Source organism: Orbicella franksi, chromosome 6, assembly GCF_964199315.1.
Source record: "Orbicella franksi chromosome 6, jaOrbFran1.1, whole genome shotgun sequence".
In the NCBI taxonomy this organism is placed as follows: Eukaryota; Metazoa; Cnidaria; class Anthozoa; order Scleractinia; family Merulinidae; genus Orbicella; species Orbicella franksi.
In genome coordinates this window covers 17800691-17824431 of record NC_138150.1, presented here as the reverse complement: position 1 = coordinate 17824431, position 23741 = coordinate 17800691, and the positions used below count along the sequence as shown (strand labels likewise).

The 23741-nt window shown below is 41.0% G+C and overlaps 1 protein-coding gene across 1 annotated transcript; it reads right to left on the bottom strand.

Annotated features, from left to right (window-relative positions):
• Positions 1–548: 548 nt before the first annotated feature.
• Positions 549–21239, bottom strand: LOC145490974 (ATP-binding cassette sub-family C member 4-like). Its single transcript, XM_081470095.1, has 7 exons — positions 21178–21239; positions 8733–9280; positions 7688–8070; positions 5887–7229; positions 5157–5727; positions 4567–4703; positions 549–1837 (listed from the first exon to the last, which is right to left on the bottom strand). The coding sequence occupies exons 2-7, from the start codon at positions 9261–9263 to the stop codon at positions 930–932; spliced, it is 3873 nt and encodes a 1290-aa protein (XP_081326221.1). The 5' UTR covers positions 9264–9280; positions 21178–21239; the 3' UTR covers positions 549–929.
• Positions 21240–23741: the final 2502 nt, after the last annotated feature.

Below are 23741 nucleotides of genomic sequence, written 5' to 3'. Positions count from 1 at the left end.
GTTGCAAACAAATAATCAACCAATCAGAGCGCGTGCTGTACAACCATCGATGTTTGAACTATGCTATGACACAGCTGTCGGTATAACAACAACAACAACAAAAAACCGTCGTCGATCCTACCAGTTTTCAAGATCGACCTAAAATAAACTCTGTCGCGCATATAAGACCATATATCCGAACCAGACCATAATTTGAAACTCAGCTGACCCATAAAACAACATTCATTTGTCCCAAAGGATAAATTACGGTACAGTCACTCAGGTGCAACAAAGATCAATTTGTTTTGTCCTTTAAGCGTTTGGTGACGGCCTAATAACGACTATAACAATTTAAAGACAGTTATGTTAATGCTCGTCTTACTCCGGGTTGGCGAAACAACTTAGTTGCTACTTCATAATGTACGCGTTATATTTTCGTACAGAATATAATTAATTTTCAGGGCCTATGTAATAACATTCCACCCCCTAAATTTAAATCTTAATTCTAAAAGTGTAAAAGATAAGTGGTTATATAAAGCCAATAAACGTGCGTGAGTAGTAACCATTAAAAGACTAATACACCTCACACACCAATCGCAAACAACGTTGTTTAGATAAAATAGAGTGTTTTCGCTTCTTTGTACAATGTTCCTCGATGACATCATTAGCAAAAATTTTAAATGATACTTGCTACTGCTTATTTTGGGTCGGCTAGCAGCTCTCGTAAGGTCTCACATGAATGGCGTGATATCCTTTGAGAGGACAATAAAATAATCGGAACAATGCCCCCAACCCCAAAACAATAACACCTGCTGACAAGCAAAAGAATTACAAGCTTACGAGAGCTGCTACACTTCTGACTTTTTTTCGATAAGCAAGAAGCAAACAGCCGCAAAAACTCTTTCAAATTTAATATGATCTGTAAATTAACAAAGGGGGATCTAGCCTATCTAGATACCTGCAACTCGAGCCAGTTCACTCAAAGCACCTCCTTCCTTATTTACTAAAGCGTCAAATTTATCAAATTCGTCAACCTCCCCATTTTTCAAGACCAAAATCATGTCACAGTCTTTGATGGTGCTTAAACGATGGGCTATAGTGATGACCGTGGAATCCTTTAGTTTCTCATGCATTACGTTCCAGATTGTTTGTTCTGTTTCTGGATCCACATGTGCAGTGGGTTCATCCAAGATGACGATCTTGTTTTGCTGTAACAGCACACGAGCCAAACAAATTAACTGTCGTTCTCCTACACTGAGATTTGCTCCATGTTCCAAGAGCTCGTGATCTAGCTTTTCCTCTAAACCTTCTACCAACGCTTTCAGTTGCACATTCTCCAAAGCTCGCCACAAATCTGCATCCTGCAACTGCTCCAAGAGATCGAGATTTCTTCTCAGCGATCCACTAAACAGAACAGGGCTTTGGCCAAGAACAGATATACATCGTCGGGAGTCTTGTAGATTGATCTGTTTGATTGGAATATCATCGACCAGTATGTCTCCATCAGCATCTGGCATGCGCATGAGAGCTGCCACAAAAGATGACTTGCCTGCACCTGTGCGGCCTGCAACACCGATCTTTGTTCCCCCTTTGATGTTAAGATTGATTTTCTTCAGTACTTGAGGTCCACCCGGATAATACGTTAATGACACATCTTTAAATGTGATATTTCCTGCGTGTGGCCATTGGTTTGGGGGAAGCCTATACACTTTGTATCCAGGTTCTGAGTCAAGGCTGGTGTACGTCATCACTCGTTCAACTGAGGTCATGAAATTCTCGACATCCGAAGTTTTCCTGACAGCGTATTGAGTACGCATCGAAGTTTGGATGACATAAACAAGCGCAAGTCCGGCCCAAGCTGATTAAAACAAAAGAAAAAAAAATGAAAAGAGAGTACTCAGATCATTACTCGGGCTTCCGTAGGAAAGCCCGAGTCATAAAATGCAAGCGTTTTGGTCGCCAAAAGGGGGGTCATGGTCGCAGGCGTTCCATGCGTAGACCATGGAAACTGGGGACGAGAAACACGATATTGCTCGCTCTTCGTGAAAGAATGCGGCGTTTTGCGAAGAAAGTTTTGGCAAGAATCGCGCCTTATACGTTATCTCACATACAAAGATGTCGATCGTTTTCAGAAAGGATCGGTCCACGAATTATATTGCTTGAAAGCCAGCCAGGTAAGCAAAGTTCACGCTCGTAACGTTCTCGTGAGATAACAACTGACCCGATTGCGGTATGAGTTCAATCTACGAAAACACTGGCAAAAAAATAGACAGTCAATGACGGTATGTGGCTACTGCTTTTATTATTTAGAACATTGCAGTAAAACAAATCATATTGCAATAAAACGAGCTAAATACGAAAACGTTTTTGGACTCGTAGCTCATTAAAAACTTGCTTTCTTGCACCGCGCAAAATATGTCGATCTCCAAAGTTGTAAAGATAAGACTTTCGGTAACTTGAATTAAATATCTTGCCTCCAAGTTAGTTGGCTTTCTAGTAGGGTGCAGGAAAAAAAAAACGGGTGAATTTGGAGGCACATTGTGTGGAAGAATTAAACCTTCGATTTTGCGGGGAATTGTGCAGTATTATTGACGAACCAATGTTCTTGCCAAGTCCTAAGGAAAATCTGCATTGACGATAGTTTAGCCAGTTGTTTCACTAGTAGTTCAAATATATTTAGCAGTCTTAGCAATTGCCAATTCTTTTAGAAAACTGTGTCTGACTGCAAAAGAAAATCATGTTGCGTGACATGAACTAGACGAGCATGAAACCAAGATAAATAGCAAAACAGAATGCCGCATCTTCCCTTATAAATGAGAGTCCTTTTTAAAAATACTCCTGCCTTGATTCAATAAAAATATGTAGCTTGAATATTTCTTCATAAACTGCGTCAAGGGTCGCAGATTCTTGGAAGTTATCCGCAAAATACACAACTTGAAAGTTTATGCAAATGTTGTGCAACGCAATTTGAGCCTATTGTAGTCACAGGACTGTTGTTTTCGCGAAGGAGTTTATCATGATTCGTTTTGGCTCTCTCGAAAGGGATTATTTAAGATCGCAACACGGCAAAGATGTTCAGCTAATCAATTTACTCGGATCGCCACGACCAGTAAACAAACTTCGCACAATTTCTGCTAGCATGTACAAAGTAATCGCCATTAGACCTCGAAAATTCTTTGCAAACAACTTCTCCATCGATGCGTAGACAGCTGTGCTTCATTCTCGAAGCAAAATGGTTTAAATTCACAACTTGCGATAAGATGAGGAAGATACTCATCGAAGCAACTTGAATAGTAAATATCTAAGCGGAACTCTTGTGCTAAAATATCCTGATTCTTTAAGTTGCTTTTATTGTGTCCAATACGCGTTTTCATAAAGTACGATTTGATACTGTGGTACGAAGCCCGAGTAAACGCTCTTAGAGCGTTTAGTGCAGTCGTATGATACGGCTGGGTATTATTTTTTAAACTTGACGAATGAAAATACCTCGCCCTATGATACAACTTTCCGCTGAATAGACTAATTCCACATTTGACGGATATTCTTCTTCTTTTGATTGGTTAAGAGACCTCTGTCACCATTAAATAAACTATCTTAAATAGTTCTTTGCTACTGCGCTCACTCCCATCCTGTGAGCCTAGCTGCACACGATAATATTCTGCTCGTGCGCAGTTCTATCCGCCACCTCTGCCAAGACGGCATGCGCTCCTCACTCGGTCTTCACTGCACTGAAAGGGTTGTGTAAACAAGGTCATGGGTAAGAGAATTATTGACCAAGATTACAGTTTCATTGCTCCTAACTGGGAAAGAGCATTTGAACCAGCGACAACAACAACAACAACAACAACAACAACAACTAGAACTAAAACTAAAACAGTAACATAATTCTAGTTAATTAGAGTTTTGCATGGTACGTTGCGAGTATAAAGCATACTTTTGTTGCATTGGACAAAATTGGGGAGATAATCGCGTCGAAAATTTTATTTGCTAGGAATGGAGGAAATTTGCTGTGTTTTCTGAGACTGAAAAGGGCGTGAAGGGCCTTTTCTTTCAAGTTATCAAGTGCCAATGAAAAGTTAGACGTTGAAGAAATGAGTGTTCCCAATTAAGTATAAGTTTGAACGATTTCAATGGGTCCATTGTCGATTACAAGTCCAGCATTTCTTTCTCCACTAAGAGTCTGCTGTTCGTAGGGTACCCGGCACGCCGCCTCCATCATAAAAGAATCATTCACTTTTAGCTACTTTTGTTATCGTATCATGCAGATATCGTTCCAATCCGAACTGCCTTTTGCCAGTAAACGAAAAACAGACCGGTAACAAGTAATGAGAGGCTCCTCTATTTTGCTGGCTGTGATTGCCCTTAACTAACGCGAATTCTCCGTGTCTCAGTTTAAAACGAAATGGTAATCTTTCGCGAGTCCCTGCGATACACCTCCATGAGAGTAATAGATAAACAGCAAAATGAAAAATAGAATATATTGATCAGCTCTGTTAAGAATAAGGCAAGCGTGGTGTCGTAATGCCAAATCCTCAGATTTAGTATCGTTTTTTGGGCCGATTTTGATTACCTTACAAATGCACCTACCGGCATCTTGAGACACCAAAACAGCTGCCAGAGACACTGCACCAATTAACATGGATATGAGAAGGTCTAAGCGTACACCAAGCCATCGCCCACTGGCCATCACCATAATATAGGACTGATTATGAACATCTTGATATCTAACGGAATGAAACTGCAGTACGTAAGTAGCTAGTCATTACTAAACACTTGAGGCTCTAGAAAACATATACAAGCGAGTCGCAATTGATCTTAATGGCACAAGATATTCAAGCATATCAATATACGTGGAAATGCGCGCAAAATCAAAGGAAATGCGTTTTATGTTCAAAACTCTAGTGAAAAGCGCCCTTAAGACTGTTAAAGCCTGGTTCACACTAGCGACATAACGACATAACGTCATCGACATAACGACATAAGGAAAAGATCGGTTTTATCTTTATGTCGTTATGTTCAGGCTGTTATGTACAATATGTCATTATGTCTACATGTTCACATTACAAACATAACGTCCTTTTTACGTCGAGATAATGTCCTTTTCATGTCGTTCGTGACGATGTCGGTATGTCGTTACGTCGCTAGTGTGAGCCAGGCTTAAGACTAAACGAAATTACCTGTAAAACTGATCCACGAAATCCCTTTGTCTGCCTCTGGTTCGAATCGTGTCCAGTCCATTCAGGGTCTCGGAAAAGTGAGAGAAGACTGGACTGCGGCATATTGACTCTAACCTTTTGAGCTCTCTGGACGTTTTCAAGTAATACTTGGAGATGTACAAGACTAACACAATCAACGGAACAACAAGAAATAGAAGCCAAGGATTTGTAACAGTTGGAACAATTATTGATGCTAACACCAACAAGACTCGCTGGATAGATACTAGAAAAGTCTTGGGCAACAATTCGTCAAGGCACCCTACATCTTTAGAAAATCGATTGAGTATTCTTCCCACGGGATTGGAATCAAAGAAATGAACCGGTGCTTGTAAAATAGCCAAAACCATCTTGTCATGAAGACGCTCTGAACATCTTAAGGAAACCAGAAGGAATCCATAAGCTCGAATGATGGCAAAGATAAGGGACACACTGACGAGACAAGCATAGATAGTCAAGTTTGTGTTGTCTTCCTGATCTTCTGGTAGTTTCTTTGTTAGCGACGAGAGCCAGACGTCAGGAGCAACCATCATTGCTGAGAAAAGAAAGAGACAAAATAAAAATAATATGATCAAAACCTTGATAAGAAGCAAATCATAATGAAATGGTCGTTGATCAGCTTAATAATCTTATAAGAAATACAAAATAAAGTTATTGTTATGTATGAATGACTAGTTACAATAGGAACTCTTACCTTGCGTTATGAAGCACAAACAAATTACTGCACAGATTGTTGACCAATGTACTCCGCTTCTAAAGTAGTTCCAGTAAAGCTTTGATGAAATCACTCCGATGGAGCGATCTTCTTGTGATATTTCCAAACTCCTAGGTTCATTGGGTAGTGGAGCCATTGTGTCACAACCATCACCTCCGTTTTTCTGTTCAATTTCCCGAGCAACGCTCTTAGTATACTTCCTATCTTTCCCAACTGTCTGATAGAGCGGGTCAACAGTTGTGTTTAGAATACCCTTTTCTTGCAGTTCAATGAAACTTCCCTTTTCCAACACGCGGCCTTTGTACAACACAATCACTTGATTAGCTTCTTTCATGTGCTGTTCCTGATGTGATGTTAACACTCGCGTTTTATCGCCCAGTAGGTCGTTAATACATGTTTCAAAGATATGTTGGCCAACTTTAAAGTCAACGGCACTCAGAGGATCGTCTAACAAGTAAAGGTCTACATCAGCGTAAACTGCGCGTGCTAAACTTACTCTCGCCTTCTGACCTCCACTCAGAACTTCTCCGCGTTCTCCAACAACTGTTTTGTCATAGTCAGGAAACCGCTGGATGTCTTCTTTGAGGGCGCATGCTTCAATTACACTGGTGTACTTTGTTTCATCGTATGGTTGACCAAACAGAATGTTTTCTCTTATTGTTCCAGAGAAGATCCAAGCTGTCTGGGGAACATAAACAAAAGAACCTTGGAAGGTTATTGTCCCGCAAACTTCAGAGATCTCGCCAGCAATCGCTGAGAGAAGAGTAGATTTTCCACTTCCCACTGGTCCAGTAATGACTGTTAGGCTTTGGGGTGCTGTGGAAAATTCAATATCCTGCAAAATAAATTCATCTTGCCGCTCGATTTGTCGGTTCGTCAGATTCGACACACATAAAATACTGGGCTCGTTCAGCGGAGTTTTTCTTAGGTCAGGATTGAATACCCTTGCCATTTTCGCCTGTTGATCTGACAGACCACTCGTAACTTTGGTTGCCTTGCTCCCTGGGTTACTGATGTCGTCTTGAGACTGACCACGTAAGATGGCGGGAAGGTTTTCTAAAAGGAGAAAATCTTCTATTCTTCCTAGCGACGCATGAGCGTCGTTTCCTTGCAACAAAGCAGAAGAAAAATTAAGGCATGTTATTGTTCTTGCGATATCCATAAAACCTAGCAGCATAAAGACATTTACAGGTGTGATGGGTTGACCAGTAAGCACGAGAGTAACGACAGACAACAGGGTCGCCATTGATACGGAACTGTCCCACAAGGCAAGAACTCCTGACAGAATGGCACTTTTCTTACGGATGGTGTTAATTTCATTTCTGAAAACAAAACGCAAAAGAACTATGAGGACATATCACTTACCAACACTGCTAGTGGCACGTAGTATGAAGTAGTAAAAGAGAATTGTCTTTGGAATTTCCGTTAGAGTCTTTCACAGCCGAGATATTACATGAGCGAATGGCCAAAGGAGCAGTTGCATAAACGAGGGTGAGCAGTACAACTGTTTTAGTACACATTACGAAGAGTAGTAGTCAGGAACCTTCAATTTGAGGACTGTTTGGCCAAAAACCAAGAACAGTTATCCCTTACCCTTATCCCTTAAAAGACTACACGCGTGGTCGTGTTCTGTCAGCGGAAAGTAAACGATGAGGTAACTGATCAAACTCGCAACTTGGCAATAGAAGACGATGAGTTGTGACTGAAATTTATCTTACAGCTACAGTGAATGCAATTACACACAGAGTCAACATTAAGTACTACATTTGGTTTCCCCTACCTTCTCGTGCGTTGAATTTTTCTTCGATATTCGTCCTCCCACGCACGCGTTTTGATGGCACGAATCCCAGAAACCACCTGGTTCATCAAGGAGATGCGTCTGTCGGACAGCGCTGCCGTGCGCAAGCGCAGTACAGCACTAATATAAGAGATCCCAGCGAAATACGGTACAAGAAAACAAAGGAAAAAGACTCCCATCAGAGATTGCCAGCCAATCAAATACACGAGTAACACTGCTATCACAACGAGGAGAAAGCAGGAAGGAAACAATAAGTAAAGCCACATGACTGTGTCTTCCTCCATTCGCTGAACATCATTTGATATAAGGTCGATCACGTGGCCTGTCGTAAATTTTAACAATGCATCCTTGCTGAGAAGTAGCGTCTGCGAAAGAGGAAACACTAAATCTTAGGATTTTCTCGAAACAAGGATTAAAGAAGCACAATGTGGTGTGTGGTATTACTTTATCTGACGCTGCATCAACTTTGCAATCTAACGATGTCGCTAAAGCAATTTCTGTTGACTTCGATGAAGTGTCCGCATAGAACACTCAGTATCGGGGATAGAGAGTTGCCTGATATTCTTTAAAAATTTGGAATTTTTGTTTTTACCGGAATTCGAATCTTGCGGTATTGAAGTTTTGTTTTGAGGAGCATTTCTCCCGGTAAGTTCAAAGCTCGTTTTCTCAAAACGAGTTTTATTTGCCTTTGAGAAAAGATATCTCAAGAAGGATTTAAGTTTTTGACCTCGAATTTTCAGGATTGCTGGGTCTGACTGAGTTAATTGTTGCGAATAAGGGAATTCGCCATAGAATTCCTAGGATAGAAGTTGTCAAATAAATGTTTCACAATTTAGATTGCGCAACTTAAGATGGTTGTAAGAGCACAGCTGGAGCTCCGCATTTTCAAATTTCGCAAAATCCCTCATTCATTACAGCTGGACATTTGTTTACGCTAGAATACAAGTAAAAGGACAAGGAGTCTCCCCTCCTCCCTCAAGGCTCGACCACGTTCCCTCCTCTCCTATTCTACACTATTCGTGCTTACCTTATAATAGATTAGACTTTTTAAGGCGCAACTAATTCTGATACTCAACAGCTCACATCTGTAGAAATAGTGGTGCATACAAAGAGCTCCTATGATAGAATTTATGCACAAAGCAAGTGTACAACCGTACAGAAGATTATCTTTTTGTGGCTCAGATGACATCAGTATGGAAATAAGATATCCCAATAGCAATGGTTGAAGAAGGGTAGAAATTGAACGCAAAGCATCCGTGGATACAATAATTATGGCATCTTTTACCGAGATCAACTTTATGACGCATTTCCAAAGTCTAGGCTTTTTGTGATTTCTGTTGCACTTTGCTTTTTCTTTGTTCCAGTTTGCTTGAAGCTGATCAGTCAGAAAAGTGGAAGAATTCTCTTTTGAAAGGGGTAAAAGATCATTCTCATCTAATGGTCGTTCACTGCCTATCTTGAAGATACTATTCATCCATTGAAAGAAAAGAAGAGACACGAAGCTGACTTCTTCTTTATCTTCACTGGGAGATATCTTGTTGTATCCTTTTCTTGCCATAACAGTTAATCTGAAAACTAACAAAGATCCGCATCAGTAGAGAAGAAAATTCAAGTTTGACAACAAGATAAATCTGTCTTATTGAGTTCGCCGGCTTACTCAAAGTTGTCAAATTTATGCTGCGAATGCTACAATAGTTATCGGCTTGGCTATTGTTACTATCAGACGTCAGTAAACCTTGTCGAATGTAGCGCACAAGTTCCACGTGTTCAGTGGTACCAAGAAGCACAATTTTCAGAATCCATCAAGGAACTAAATTTTTTAAGAAGTAAAGTAAATGTCTTCTTTTTAGACTATTTGCCGGGAACGTTTTGCTGTTCCGCTCTCCATGCAGAAACCTATTCATAGCTTAACTTTCCAGGATAATCTTTTAAAATTCCCTAGCGAGCCAGCAACAAAAGCATCAGTTTATTTCCTAAGCCTTTAATAGAGCGTGGCAGGGCATGATATGATATGTGGAACCGTCGAGGTAAGACGTGCGTTAATACGTTCTACAGAGTATTTGTTTGTCGACGGGAAGTAAAGGAACGGAATAGCGAGTGTCGTTCATCAGAAGACCACTTCTCCTCGATTTATAGACTTAAGTAAGCTCCATTTTCAAAACATTCATTTTGGGTCCTATAGACTGCCAGCAGTCCCTTTCCTTTCCTAGCGTGGGACGGATGTGTTCATATATACATAGGTAGTAGCCAGTAATATCGGCCTAGATGAAACGAGATGCATTGTCGCATTCTCGTGTCTAGAGCCTTCGTGTTAAATTTAGAGGATCTAAGTTGCTCATAGCCAGCAAGCAGGGTCTAATGGGCTGCGGCACGTACGGCAAAGCCGTGAGAGACGGGCTGGCGAGGGGCCTGGCGCGAGCCGGATGGCTTTGCTGGCTAGTTTAGTCTCTGAACTATACAGTCGACTCCCGATAACTTGAACCTTCAACGGAAATGAGAGGGTTAAAAGTATTCCTGCCTATACCAAATCACCTCTCCCCCCCCCCTAAAACGTCAAATGGTCCACTCCTTACTCTATTTCTATTCATACAATGTACATTTCAATCAGATTTGATTAAATAGAGTAGTCGAAAGAAAATGGATTGCATAAATCAGAACATACGTAACGCGAAACAAAAAGCAAATCAGAAGTCAAAATAATGCGAACTTCGCAGCTTTCAAAGGAGGTTTATTATGCCCCATTTCAAAAACATTCATTGTTTTTCCTGTAGACTGCGAGAAGTCCCTTTCCTTTTCTAGCGTGCGACGCTAAGAATGCGAAGGATAAGAAGAACGCTCAAGCGGCGAGAAGTGCGAGCCCATTTCCTTCAAGTTTCTTTCCCTACTTTGCAGAGAGGATTTCAGAAACAGAAAGCGTCTGCTGTAGTCTATGGGTCCGGGACTCCTAAATGTTGGCACATGAGTGGATAGTTTAGGGTAGAGCCGCTTTATTTTTACCGTGTAAATTAAAACTTTTTGGCACATGTGGATTCTGCCGAATGCGGGACACTCTTATTTCGAATTTTCTTCCAGCTAAAGTCTGGAATGCGGACTAACTATTGGTGCTGTTTGATTTCTTTTCAGTGGTACCTTTCGAGGGAAAATTTTCGTATCATCTGATCGATTGCCAGACATCAAAACCTATTCCCGGACGCCTAAACATTTGTCTACCGAGTGACGTATTTCCAGGTGCAGTCAATCGATAAACCGATAATCGATATTAATCGATAACAACATATATTAATCGAGGAGTGAAATTGATTGCCAATGGGAATCGATAACGATTGATTCCTCGAGTAGTATCGATTTTTATCGATTGTTATCGGAAATTATTTTTGTCCTTTTACAATTTGCACTGATAAAATGTTTGACAAAATTTGCCTGTAATGGCTTTGTTGAGTAATTTTATCAACCATCAACAAAATCACAACAACAGCAACAACTAACAGAAACTTTTGTGGGCTTTACATCTTTCTTTGCTTGTTTGCGACACCGGATAAAGCTCAGGTTATAGTAGCAGTGTAAAACCCTCCAGTCTCATGGTAGCATCGGAATTTAGATGAAGCAAAATAAACAACAGAGTCAGTGTTCTAGTGATTTCAATTATTTGCGTCTTGGAAACAAACGTGAGAATAGATCTCGGAGTGGGCCAGAAGGAAAATATAATCTGTAGTAGGATAGCAGTAATCACTTTGCCGCCATAAATATTGACCAGGAACAGTACAGAAGAAGTTGTTTTCTGTGTTTCTCGTTCTCCTAAAACAAGGGTTCGACTTGTGAAGTATGCTTCTAGCTAGTTTGCCCCTCTCCTTCCCCTTTGAACGCCGGCTAGACGGGCTATTTCCTTGTGAAATAACAGCTTCTGCTGAACCAAGTTTAACCAAGTGTGTTTACGAAATTGAGGTAGACTCTGATTTACGCGAAATTGTCGATAAAGATATTCAGGATACAGTCAATAGCGCGGCGATGAACAGAAATGCCAAGATCCTGCTTTAGACCCCAGGGGACCTGGAGAAGAGGTCACTCCACCTGGACTTTGAATCCTTAAGATGATGTTAAGATGAACTCCTGTCTCGTGTAGTTCCAGGTATTATTTTACACAATAGCAAGGCCATCTGTAGTGTTTGTAAGGTACATTTCGGTGCATCATACATAACATACTTAAGCGCGCAATGTAAGTTGGGAAGTTGATTATTAAAGCAGCATGGCGGACTTCTAGATTGGATTCGTGTGTCGTATCCGTTCATTGCAATAATCCAGTTCCATCGGCTGTGGAACGTGACATCTGGCGACGAGGATTGAAGTTGCAACTGCCCAGACCATGGCGTCAATAAAGATAGACGATTTGACGAGTGTAAAACCCTTCGACCCACATGGTGAACCTTCAGGCGTGGGAAGGCGATGGCAGCGTTGGTTTGAAAAGTTTCTCGATGTATGCCGACAGCAAAGGCCTGCTCATCGAAGCGGATAAAGCGGATAATAAAATCCAGAGGAGAGCTTTACTCCTTCATTCTGCCGGCGAAGCTGTTCAAGAAATTTTCGAAACGTTGGCTGACATAGGCGAGGCGAAAGATTACGAAAAAGCGGTGAAGGCTTTGAACGATTATTTCATTCCAAAGGTAAATTCGACATACCAAAATCACCTGTTCCGCGGCATGGAACAACAGGACGGCGAAACTGTGGCTCAGTTCGTGACGCGATTGAGGCAAGTGGCCAAGGACTGTGACTACGGCGAACAAGCCGAAAACCAGATTCGTGATCAAGTCGTGCAGAGATGTAAATCACATGAATTAAGGAAGAAACTACTGGAAAAAGGTGAGAAACTAACCTTAGAGCTGTTACTTTCGACGGCAGCAAATCACGAGCGAGTTCAATCACAGCTGGAGAATATGGAAGGCAGAAAGGATATGAATTTGGTCCGCGACAAGCAGGAAGACAAAGAGAAGGAGTCTGTAAAGCGAGCATGCTACAGATGTGGAAAAGTAGGACATTTTGGACGAGACTCTGAATGCCCTGCGAAAGGAAAAACTTGCTATAAGTGTGGAGGAGCTGACCATTTTGGTTCGCAGTGTAGAACGAAAACAGCCAAACCTCCCAAACCTAGACGGGAAGAGAAGACAAAAGGAAATAAAAAGAAGTCAGTAAGGTATGTGGGAAGTGAAAGAGATGAAGATGAGTATGCATTTACTGTGAATTCCGCTACATCTCCTGAGAAAATAGATGTGACTGTGGGCGGAGTTGTAGTTGCAATGCTGATCGATTCGGGCGCGAGCACCAATGTGATTGACAGAAATCTGTGGTCAAAGTTAAAGCAAGACAAGATTAAGTGTGTGTCGAGAAAGAGTGATAAGAAGCTTTATGCGTATGGCAGTAAACAGCCGCTGAACGTTCTAGGAACATTCTCAGCACTGGCACGAGTAGAGGAGAAAGAAACCGAAGCCGAATTTGTTGTTATTAATGGTGAGGGGGCGGCACTGCTTGGAAGAGAAACTGCCATACAGCTAGGCGTGTTGAAATTAGGAACCCGGAACTGCACTGTGACATCTAATGAGACAATCATGTCCGATTACAAAGAAATCTTTGAAGGTGTGGGAAAGTTAAAGAATTACCAAGTTAAGCTGCATGTGAATCCAGATGTACCTCCTGTGGCGCAACCAGTCAGGCGCACCCCATTTAGTCTTCGAGACAAGGTTAAGGAAAAGATTGAAGAACTGGTAGCCATGGACATAATTGAACCGGTAGAGGGCCCGACCTCGTGGGTTAGTCCAGTTGTAGTAGTCCCAAAGCAGAATGACGAAATACGCCTTTGTGTAGACATGCGAAGGGCTAATGAAGCCATTATCAGAGAACGTTATCCCATACCCACAGTGGACGAAGTGCTCCAAAACCTCAACCAAAGCACAGTGTTCAGTGAACTGGATTTAAAATGGGGTTATCACCAATTAGAACTCCACCCAGATTCCAGAAGTATCACAACGTTCACTACACATTGTGGTCTATACCAGTACAAGCGCCTTATGTTTGGGATAAGCTCAGCTCCAGAAGTGTACCAGCATGTCATTCAGCAATCATTACGAGGCTGTGAAGGTATTGCCAACATCTCAGATGACATTATTATTCTTGGGAAGAACACTGAAGAACATGACAGAAGATTGCAGCGAGTTTTGGAGAGGCTGAAAGAGAAGAATCTCACGCTGAATGCAGAGAAGTGCAGGTTCCACATGACCCAGATGGTGTTCTTGGGACTGGTGTTAAGCGACAATGGTATTGGCCCTGCGGAAGACAAGGTAAAAGCGATCGTTGATGCAAGAGAACCGCAGAGTGCACCAGAAGTCAGAAGCTTTCTGGGACTGGCAAACTACAATGCTCGTTTCATTCCGGACTTTGCTACGGTCGCAGAGCCATTGCGCAGATTAACCAAAAAGGGTGTCCGTTTCGAGTTTGGAGAAGAGCAGAAGAGCGCGTTCAATGAGCTTAAGAGGAGGCTATCAAGTGCAGAAACTCTTGGTTACTTTGATAAAAATGCCAAGACACTAATCATAACAGACGCAAGCCCGGTAGGCCTCGGTGCAATCCTCATCCAGGAGCAGCAAGGCAGGAAAAGAGTCATTAGTTACGCAAGCAAGAGGCTAAGCGATGTGGAAAAGCGTTATTCGCAAACGGAAAAAGAAGCCTTGGCTGTTGTATGGGCATGTGAACGATTCCATGTGTACCTTTACGGCATTGAATTTGAACTGTACACTGATCACAAACCGTTGGAAACAATCTACTCAAGCAGATCAAAGCCGTGTGCACGAATCGAAAGATGGATCTTGCGATTACAGCCATACAAGTTCCAAGTCAAATACCTACCTGGAGAGCAGAACGTTGCCGATCCGTTGTCACGCTTACTGCATGCGAACGAGCAAGCAGAATCTTCATCAGCGCACAAGGAGTCAGATGAATTTGTCAGGTTTGTCGCAGTAACTGCCACTCCTCAAGCGATGACAACACGTGAAATTGAAGAAGCGTCATCAAAGGACAGAGAGTTCGTGGAATTGCGTCAGCACATTAAAGATGGAAACTGGAAAGGTGATCAGCACAAGCAGTACATACCAGTATGTGGCGAACTGTGTGTTATTGGCAAGTTAATTCTTCGAGGTACCAGGATTGTCATTCCGAGCAAGTTGAGACCTCGAGTACTGAGCCTTGCCCATGAAGGACATCCAAGAATTGTCAGTATGAAGCAGAGATTGCGATCAAAGGTATGGTGGCCTGGGATTGACAAGGAAGCCGAGAAGTTTTGCAGAACCTGTCATGGCTGTCAGCTTGTAAGTAGTCCGGCAAACCCAGAGCCAATCAAGTCAACCCCATTACCAAGTAGCCCATGGCAAGATTTCGCCATAGACCTATTAGGTCCATTACCATCAGGAGAATCTGTCTTAGTCATCGTTGATTACTTCAGCAGGTACTATGAAGTGGAAGTCATGCGTTCGACAACATCAGAGAAAGTCATAGAGTGTTTGGAGAAAATCTTCACCACACATGGACTACCTCAATCACTTCGAAGCGACAATGGTCCACAGTTCAGATCAGAAGTGTTTGAGCGGTATTTGGAGGATAACGGCATAGAACACAGGAAGACCACACCATTGTGGCCACAAGCGAACGGCGAGGTGGAAAGACAAAACAAGTCCCTCCTCAAGAGAATGAAAATAGCTCAAGCTGAGGGAAAAGAATGGAAGAAGGAAGTTCGCAAGTATTTGGTAGCATATAGGTCAACCTCTCATACTACCACAAGTGTGAGTCCAGCAGAACTCTTGTTTGGCAGAAATATGCGTACTAAACTACCTGAATTGAGAGAGGAGAGTACAGAGAGTGAGATGCGAGACCGAGATGGCGAAATGAAAGCCAAAGCTAAACACTGTGCAGACAAGAAGAGGAATTCCCAGGAGTCAGTCCTAGCTCCAGGTGACAAAGTCTTAGTGAAACAAGAGCGCAAAAACAAGTTGTCAACACCATTTGCTCCTGAGCCTTGTGATGTTGTAACCAAAACTGGGAACAGTGTTGTCGTTGAATCACCAGAAGGCGTTCAACTTATGCGAAACACAACCCATGTAAAGAAGTACGAGGAAGCATCACAGAATCCGCAGGAAACAGCTCCATTGCTTGATGTTGCTGATCCTGTAGAACCGGAAGCAGAACAAGAAAAACTGAGCAGCCCGGTTATGACGAGACCAACAAGGGCCAGGAAACTGCCGGAAAGATTTAAAGACTTTGTTATGACCTGAGCGTCATTTTTAAGGACTCTGTTTTGACTTGAATGCTATTGTTAGAGACTCTGTTATGAGTTTATGTCATTATTGACTGTTACGGTTCAAAATAGGAGAATTAATTATTTTTAGGGCCAGCCGTTTTGTGAGTTTAAGTCGTACTAGGTTTTTAGTTGACTTTCAATTGTGTTGACATTTCCCTAAGATCATAGTGGTTATACCAAAAAAGGAAGGGATGTAGTGTTTGTAAGGTACATTTCGGTGCATCATACATAACATACTTAAGCGCGCAATGTAAGTTGGGAAGTTGATTATTAAAGCAGCATGGCGGACTTCTAGATTGGATTCGTGTGTCGTATCCGTTCATTGCAATAATCCAGTTCCATCGGCTGTGGAACGTGACACCATCTTTGACTAGTTCGGGTGGTTATTGTCGAGTTTTTCAATCAATAACAATTGATATTCCTGAAGACAGGGATTATCAATTTTTATCGATAGCTGCCAATCGATAGCAATCGATAAAGAATTTTTTCTGTGAGTTCGATTCTTATCGATTGCGGTTATCAATCGATAGCAATCGGTGATTGATATCGATTGAATCATTTTATTTCCGATATCGATTTTTATCGATTGACTTCGATTGACTGGTTTATTTCGGCTAACGATGTCAACAAAGAAATGCACTGGAGCTCGTCTGAACTGACCAAATACAACAGTGACGACCACCAATGCATCCTGCCGTATTGGGTGAAGTCACGTTAAACCATATCTCTCAACTATGTTTCCCATTTCAGTTTGCTATTGAAGAGAGTCTCACTGAACTGCTGATCATGAGGGGAAAGAAACTAGACTTGAGAACTGTGCAGAAGGCTTTCACTAGTGCATCATTCTATATCGTCTGTGACTTGCGACTGTGTAAAATTCATATCTCCCGCAAAATATATGGTAGGATGCAAAATTCTATATTCCTAGGGTGTGAAGGAGTCTCAAGCTTGAAATTCTGTCTGTGATACACAATTCCTTACTGTTAAGTAAATTCGCTGCTAAAAAGATAAGACATACTATAAAGATAAGACAAATATACCAGGCTGTAGCTCCATAGCAATGGAGTTTGCTTTAGTTGCATTTACACACGACTTTGATTAGCAGACATGCATATTACATGTTTAATCCTGCACACCAGACCATTAAGTTTGCGTTCCCTTGTGGCCTTTTTACCAAAAGATTCATGGATACATTGCATACAAAATGGAATGGTCTACTTTGATTAGCTCCTATAAGGTTTTGAAGATAATGAACAAGGTCACGCAAAAAAGTCAAAATAACTCTGCTCTTCTAAAACAATATTTCTAGCTTTGTTTATTATAAGTTAAACGTTTATCCACCCCCGAAAATTGAATTCTTGAATTTTTTTTTTTGACACCTTGGCGGTCTTTACGAATTTCTCGGAGCACCTATTGCGGCCCATCAGGGACTTTCTGCGTTACCCTACCGTAGATAATTTTGTTGCTATAGTTTTCTGACTGCATTTCGTGCTTCTGGCTACAAGAGTGTTTTGTTCAGTTGGATGGACTGTTAAGTTGTGCTACTGACCTTTCCAATAGCTTTGTTTATGTTTGATTTAAAGACTCTTAGCTTCATATTCAATCTCTACACACAAAGTTACACCTTTTAGTCTTTCACTAGCAATGACTCGGTTACATACGATGTGCTGAATACAACGAGAATCAATCGAGGAAAGCCGAGGTGTACTTGAACGGGAGCGCAAGAAACCACGACGGCGACGCCGAGGACAACGTCGATTATAAAATTAGTTCATATTTTACCTTCGAATCTCGCCCCCTAAAGTCATTTACTATGTTTAATGTTTATCACTGTCAAAGCTATCACGAAGTAAATTTAAAAATTTACAAAGTTAGCTGTCGTGGTTCACGTTCTCCAGACAACACAGACAACGCAGAATTTGGTCATTTCACCCGGAGTACCAAGAATTGTAACGCACGTGTACAGCCATTGTTCTCGTCATTAAACCGGCCTTTTGTTTAGCGACATTGCCGTTGCGGTTGCCGTCGTGATTTTCTTAAGCTCCCTATTGGTACGTTGGAAAATCTATATTGGTCGTTGACATATCGATTTGTTTAGATCTAAGTGAGTGACAAATTGGCATGTTGTGAACAAATCTATATTGGTCGTTGTCATATCGACTGATTTGTTTACATCTTAGTGAGTGAAAAATTTGCATATTCTGACGCGTATCCACGACTAAAAATGCGAAAAATACAAGTCCTTCGTGATAATGTGCACAGACCCGGAGACGTGAGGAATGCCTTGCTACAAGAAATATTTTAGTTTATAAGGTGGCAACACTTAATTAACTGAAACTTTCCACACCTCGGGATATTGGTAATCCCTTTAGCACATTTATTGGAAGGCTTCGCGCGGAAAGTTAACAGCAAAGGATAAGGTGATAACTTTGACTTATTAGTTTACCGAACTTTCCTTAAGATATTTTAGTCGGTTAACCAGCGGGTCAACGGAATAAGTGCGCGAGAGAAACCCTTTCTGTACCAACTTTTTCTGATCCAAACGGGCGAGATATTTATTGTGAGGGCCTGAAATTCCCAAGACGTGAGATAAGGGAAGCTATGCATGTAAAAAATAAATCAATCCCAAAGAAGCGTTCTTTCTGTTACTTTCTTAGTAAAAATATTAGTCTGTTGACGGCCAACCACAAATATCTCATAGTTGTCAACTGGAACAATAGGGTTAAAAATGGCAATATGCTGAACTTGTCCATCGTTGTCTTATAACTGATTTCCCTTTGGCTGAATATGAATGCAGCTGTCCTGTAGCACGAGTGCAGAAAAGTGTAACATGAGTGAAAAGTCGTTTACGAGGGCAGATTACAATTAAAGATATCCGAAGTTAATTCGGTGTAGCTCGAAAACTGCCGACGGCCATTTGAGGTCAGTTTCAAAGCAGGTCGAAAATAAATGAAAGATTTCCGAACACTTTGGAAGATCACGCCAACTCTTCAAACAAAACAACTCTATAGCTACCGACGGAGATTGTCGTGCTCAAAGAAGAATGCGCTTGTCAGTTAACCGAAACACAAACTAATAAGTGGAGGACTCCCAGGTTATTAGCGTGCGTAAAATGGACATTTCATTCAAAATAAGAGTGAAGTAGAAATGTATTCATTTAACTGAAAGTATACTGAACCTCTTTTCAAGATCTTGCCGAAGGATTTCCATGATTTCACTAGTACGAAATATGCAAATTTGCGTAGCTTGTGTTCGTACACAGTAATTGACTATGCATATAACTACGTTCGGTCGACCATAACGAAGCGAAAAGTGACCTCACTTTCGAATATTGTTTGCCGCCATCTCTGCTTATCTCTTATGTTAAAACTATTTTCAATCATTGATCTGGAGAAGTAGCCAGGAGTGGAGTACGACTGCATCGCATTTTAACTTATATTTCGGGGGAAATTGATGTTTGAATGTAAAAATGTTTTGACACTCCGAAATTTGCACGTTCCGTTAAGTCAAAATACTACAGTTCACTCGAAGTTGCCGGCATCATCGGAAGTAATATATCAAACACGAGAGACAGTGGTTCATCGGGATATCCAAACAACGAGAAGAGAGTTGAAAATACGACGCGTAGCGGAGTGTTTTTGACGAAATTCGAGGTGTTTGGATAGCCGATGAAACGCTGTCTCGAGTGTTTGATATATCTTCTCAATCGAAACTAAAACTAACAAGTAAACGCAGAAGTAAAATCGTCAAAATCTATGCTAATTAAGACCGGGTATCCAAACCTCCTTCACGGTTGATGAATTACTAATGAGTTTGAGAATGTTTGTTAATACCTTCGAAACTTGCAGAAAATAAATGAAAGACCAAGGGTAATTAGTCTAAGTAATCAATGAATAGCGAAAGACGACATAGTTTTCTTTTTTAAACATGTAATCACATATGTTTTTCCCGTGCAAATTTGAATAAATAAGCACTTGTTAATTTTCCACATTATCCTTTGAAATTGCACTCGAAATTGTGTGATTGCGTATGCAAAATAAAATAATAAGACTCCTCTGATATTGATCATAACGCTCGCCGGTGCAATTCACGACTGAAAGTAGCGTGAATGTCGATTAAAACTAAGATGGTTACGTTTTCTTAAAGAATGCCACCGAAACTTACACGAAGGCAATTTTGTTTTCTTGATTTCTCTCTGTTATGGTTCAGTGAGGATGCCGTGGGCGATGGGATGAATATTCCTGAAATCCTTTCGCAGTTTCTTGTGTCAAGTTTTCATTAACACAAGAACATCTTTGATGATAGACATCAATTTTCCAAGGACTTCAACAATTCAACGACTGACCATTGTGAATATTAAAACATCAGATGTGAACAAAACGCCCTTCACAGTACATGTCTGATTTACATTACGCTTGACACCAATCAAGCATAGCGCCGTTCTCTGTAAGAATTTCCATTCTACCAGACTTGATTCCAAGCTTGTTACGAATTTAGTTCTGAAGAGTTTTCAAAACTTGGACAGTTTGAGAGACGTTGAGTACTTTGTCTGTTTATAATGGTGCCCTTAATGGAGTACCACAGTCTAGCTGATAGGACTTCAAGATCGATGTTGTCAGCAGCAAATAAGGGAATCGTTTACGCCATATCGCACTCGCTATTGTAATTCCCCTCTAAGTATGAAGATTATTTTTTTCTGATAATGGTAGATAATGAAAACCTCTCGTGTTAACTTTGGATTAGATATCAGGGCACGAATGATGCACTTGGATGCTAATAACTCCTTCCGCTCTCCCCTTCTTTGCTCTATCTTCTCCCTGTGCCCCGACGAAATAGGAAAGCTTGAGATAGTCTAGATCTACGTTGTACACTGGTTGGCTAGTTGGGTTCAGAGTTTTACGGCAAATTAAAAAAGCCTCGAGCTCTGATGCATTTCGTGAAGGGACCGTCCACGGGGCAGCAAATAAAAGCGGCTTCTAGCACGGAATCCTCGTCAGAGCTCAAGATTCCCTGCCGGACACAATAGCTTTTCTGGCACATTGTAGCAATCATCCTACCAATATGGAAATTTCATTTGTAACGAAGAAGTGCTTTCCTTGATATCTTATTTCACTGAGATAGCAATACATTTAGTTACCTTAGTAGACGGCCTTTCAGACCTCATCTACAGTTTCGGTCAAGATCATCCGCAAAGCTTGCATGGCCAATACAGTTTCAAGAGATCTTCAAGGAATTTAAGATCATGAACATAAACAATAATGTTTATGGTTGTACCCTTGCAGTTATGTCCTATGTGGCAGACATGTCCTCTGACGTAATGGGATATACAGAGCCAATCATATCATGCGTTCTATCCAACAACACGCAGCATAAGACTGGTAACTAAACTCCGTTGCAGTTCGGTCTTCGAGCAAAATTGATTTTTCGAGGGGTAGCGTACGGAAGCAGTAGTTGACTTTGTATATCTTTACTCTGAACCAGAGTGACTTTAAACGTAAATATGCAGCGACTATTTGCAAGAATTGCATTTACCTCACAAGATTCCTATCGGAAATTGACCGCTTAGTGTATTTTCAGTTTCAAATTCAACATGAAAGTTCGATCGAAGATTTAAACAGTGGTTACTCTCCGGTTTGCGAACTGCGTGTTCCCGGTCAGCCAATATTAAACTCCGCGCTTCGATTATCCTCAAATCGTTCAGATCGTTCAATGATATTACAGAGGCAAAACGAAATCCCTGAGAAGCAGTGTAACCAATTTAAGTTTCGGTGCTGTAAAACTACCACTCAATCTGCGCAATATTTCTCTATTTCCAGTGTCACTCACACGAAAGCCGGTTCGCGAAAGCCCTCAGTCTCAGTATGAGTTTGTTGAGGCTGACGGAACCTTTTTGAGGAAGCCGTCTCCTGTAGCATCGAACATTTATTACAGAAAGTTTCTTGTCGAGTAGATTTTATGGCCGGAGTGCTTTCTAACTGTTCCTAGTTCGCTTTGCTTTACAAAACAACAGTAGTAGTCGAAAAACCACAGAGCACTTCGCGGCCTATTCAAAACACCCCAGAGCGCTTTGTGGCCTATTCAAAACACCACAGAGCGCTATGTGGTGTTTTATTTTGGGATTTAACATTGAAAACTGGATGGCTCGTTGACTCGCAAATATCTCACAGCTATTTTCTGAAATAATTTGGTTTTTCCAATTTTTCACACCACAAAGCGCTTTGTGCCAATTCAAAACAACACAAAGCGCTTTGTGGCCTATTCAATACAGCACAAAGCGCTTTGCGGTCGTCATCGTTGTCATAGCGATTCCGTCAGTTGAAGTTATACTATGCGGACAAAACTGGCGGAGGGGCTCTCTTATTTTGGCAGGGAGGTTGGCAAGATTTTCGCACCACCCCTTACATTAATTATGCATGCAATTTTTTGACCGACTCGTTCTTTTCACGATTACTGTTTGAGTATAGTGTGATAGTTTGAGATGGTTGCGGACATAATTAATGTATGGCCTGTACGGAAATCGTACCTGGAGGTTAGCCGAGTGCTCTTAAAGAAACCTCTGAAAGGAACCAATAGATTTTCGCAAGCGTGCTGAGGCAGGTTATGTTGAACACTATTTCAATTTTTGTTTTTAGAAAGAAATATCACCGAATCTCCGATGTAAGACTTGATACCCTTAAAAGTACTCGTTATGGTTATCAGATAGAGCACTGACTGCTAATGAGATTTGCATTCCTGGGATCGGCTGGAACTAGCTACAACGGGTGCCTGTTATTAACCGGGAGAAACGATGAAATGAAAGCAGAAGGTTGAAAATTAGGAATTCAGTGATACCTCAACAACGTATCACTTGTTTCGGTTGGGGATTCTTAGAGGGATTTATTATGTTCATTGATTTATAGCTCCATTGTTAGTCCTCGTTTGTAGGCACACCGCTCAGGAATTTAGCATTGAACATGGAATGAAACTTACGTCGGATACTGATATGGGTATTTCTTTTTTTTTTTTTATATAAGTGTATGGATCTCGCCATAACATTGCAAGGTGAAGAACTCGACCAATGTTTTACCAACACGGACCTCATACTAGTTCAATAATATAATTCAGTTATGACAAAGAAGATTACAAATCTTTTTTTTTTATTTATGGCTAGACTGTAATTTATACAACTGGTGTTTTTATGAGCAGGTATGATTACAATTATCACTATCAACTGGAATCTTATAGATCTTTCTACACACAGGCGAACCAAAACAATCTGACTTGTTACCTTGAATTAATTGGCTTGAATTATCTACAATGCTCACGGATGATACAAACCGTTGCTTTATCCAAACATTTTCGAAAAATATATTTTAGGGCCTGTTTTTAGCCCGTGTTGTAAAACCACTATAATCTTGAGATTTTTATTGTTACAAAGGCAAAATAACCAAAATTAGAATTAGTTTGAGAAATTCTATTTTTGACAGGTAAATGCCTTTAGGACATACTAATATAATACTTATCATTGCATTTACAGTGGTGCACTTCTAAAACAGGCCACCAAAATAATTTTTTTCATCATTTTTTGACATGTTTTCAACAACTTTCTTATGGCTTCCATTCAAACCTGGCAAATCCAAAATTATGAAAAGAAATGTGAGAGGTGGAGTTGTCGACTGATCAACAGGTTACATGATGCTTGATATTTTCACTGTACCTAGT

Coding starts and splice junctions, on each gene's coding strand:
- LOC145490974 (XM_081470095.1), bottom strand. CDS start 9,263: ATGGCAAGAAAAGGATACAACAAGATATCTCCCAGTGAAGATAAAGAA. Junction 4,704..5,156: donor TTCGTGGATCAGTTTTACAG/GTAATTTCGTTT, acceptor TCATTCCGTTAG/ATATCAAGATGTTCATAATC. Junction 1,838..4,566: donor TTTGGTGTCTCAAGATGCCG/GTAGGTGCATTT, acceptor TGTTTTAATCAG/CTTGGGCCGGACTTGCGCTT.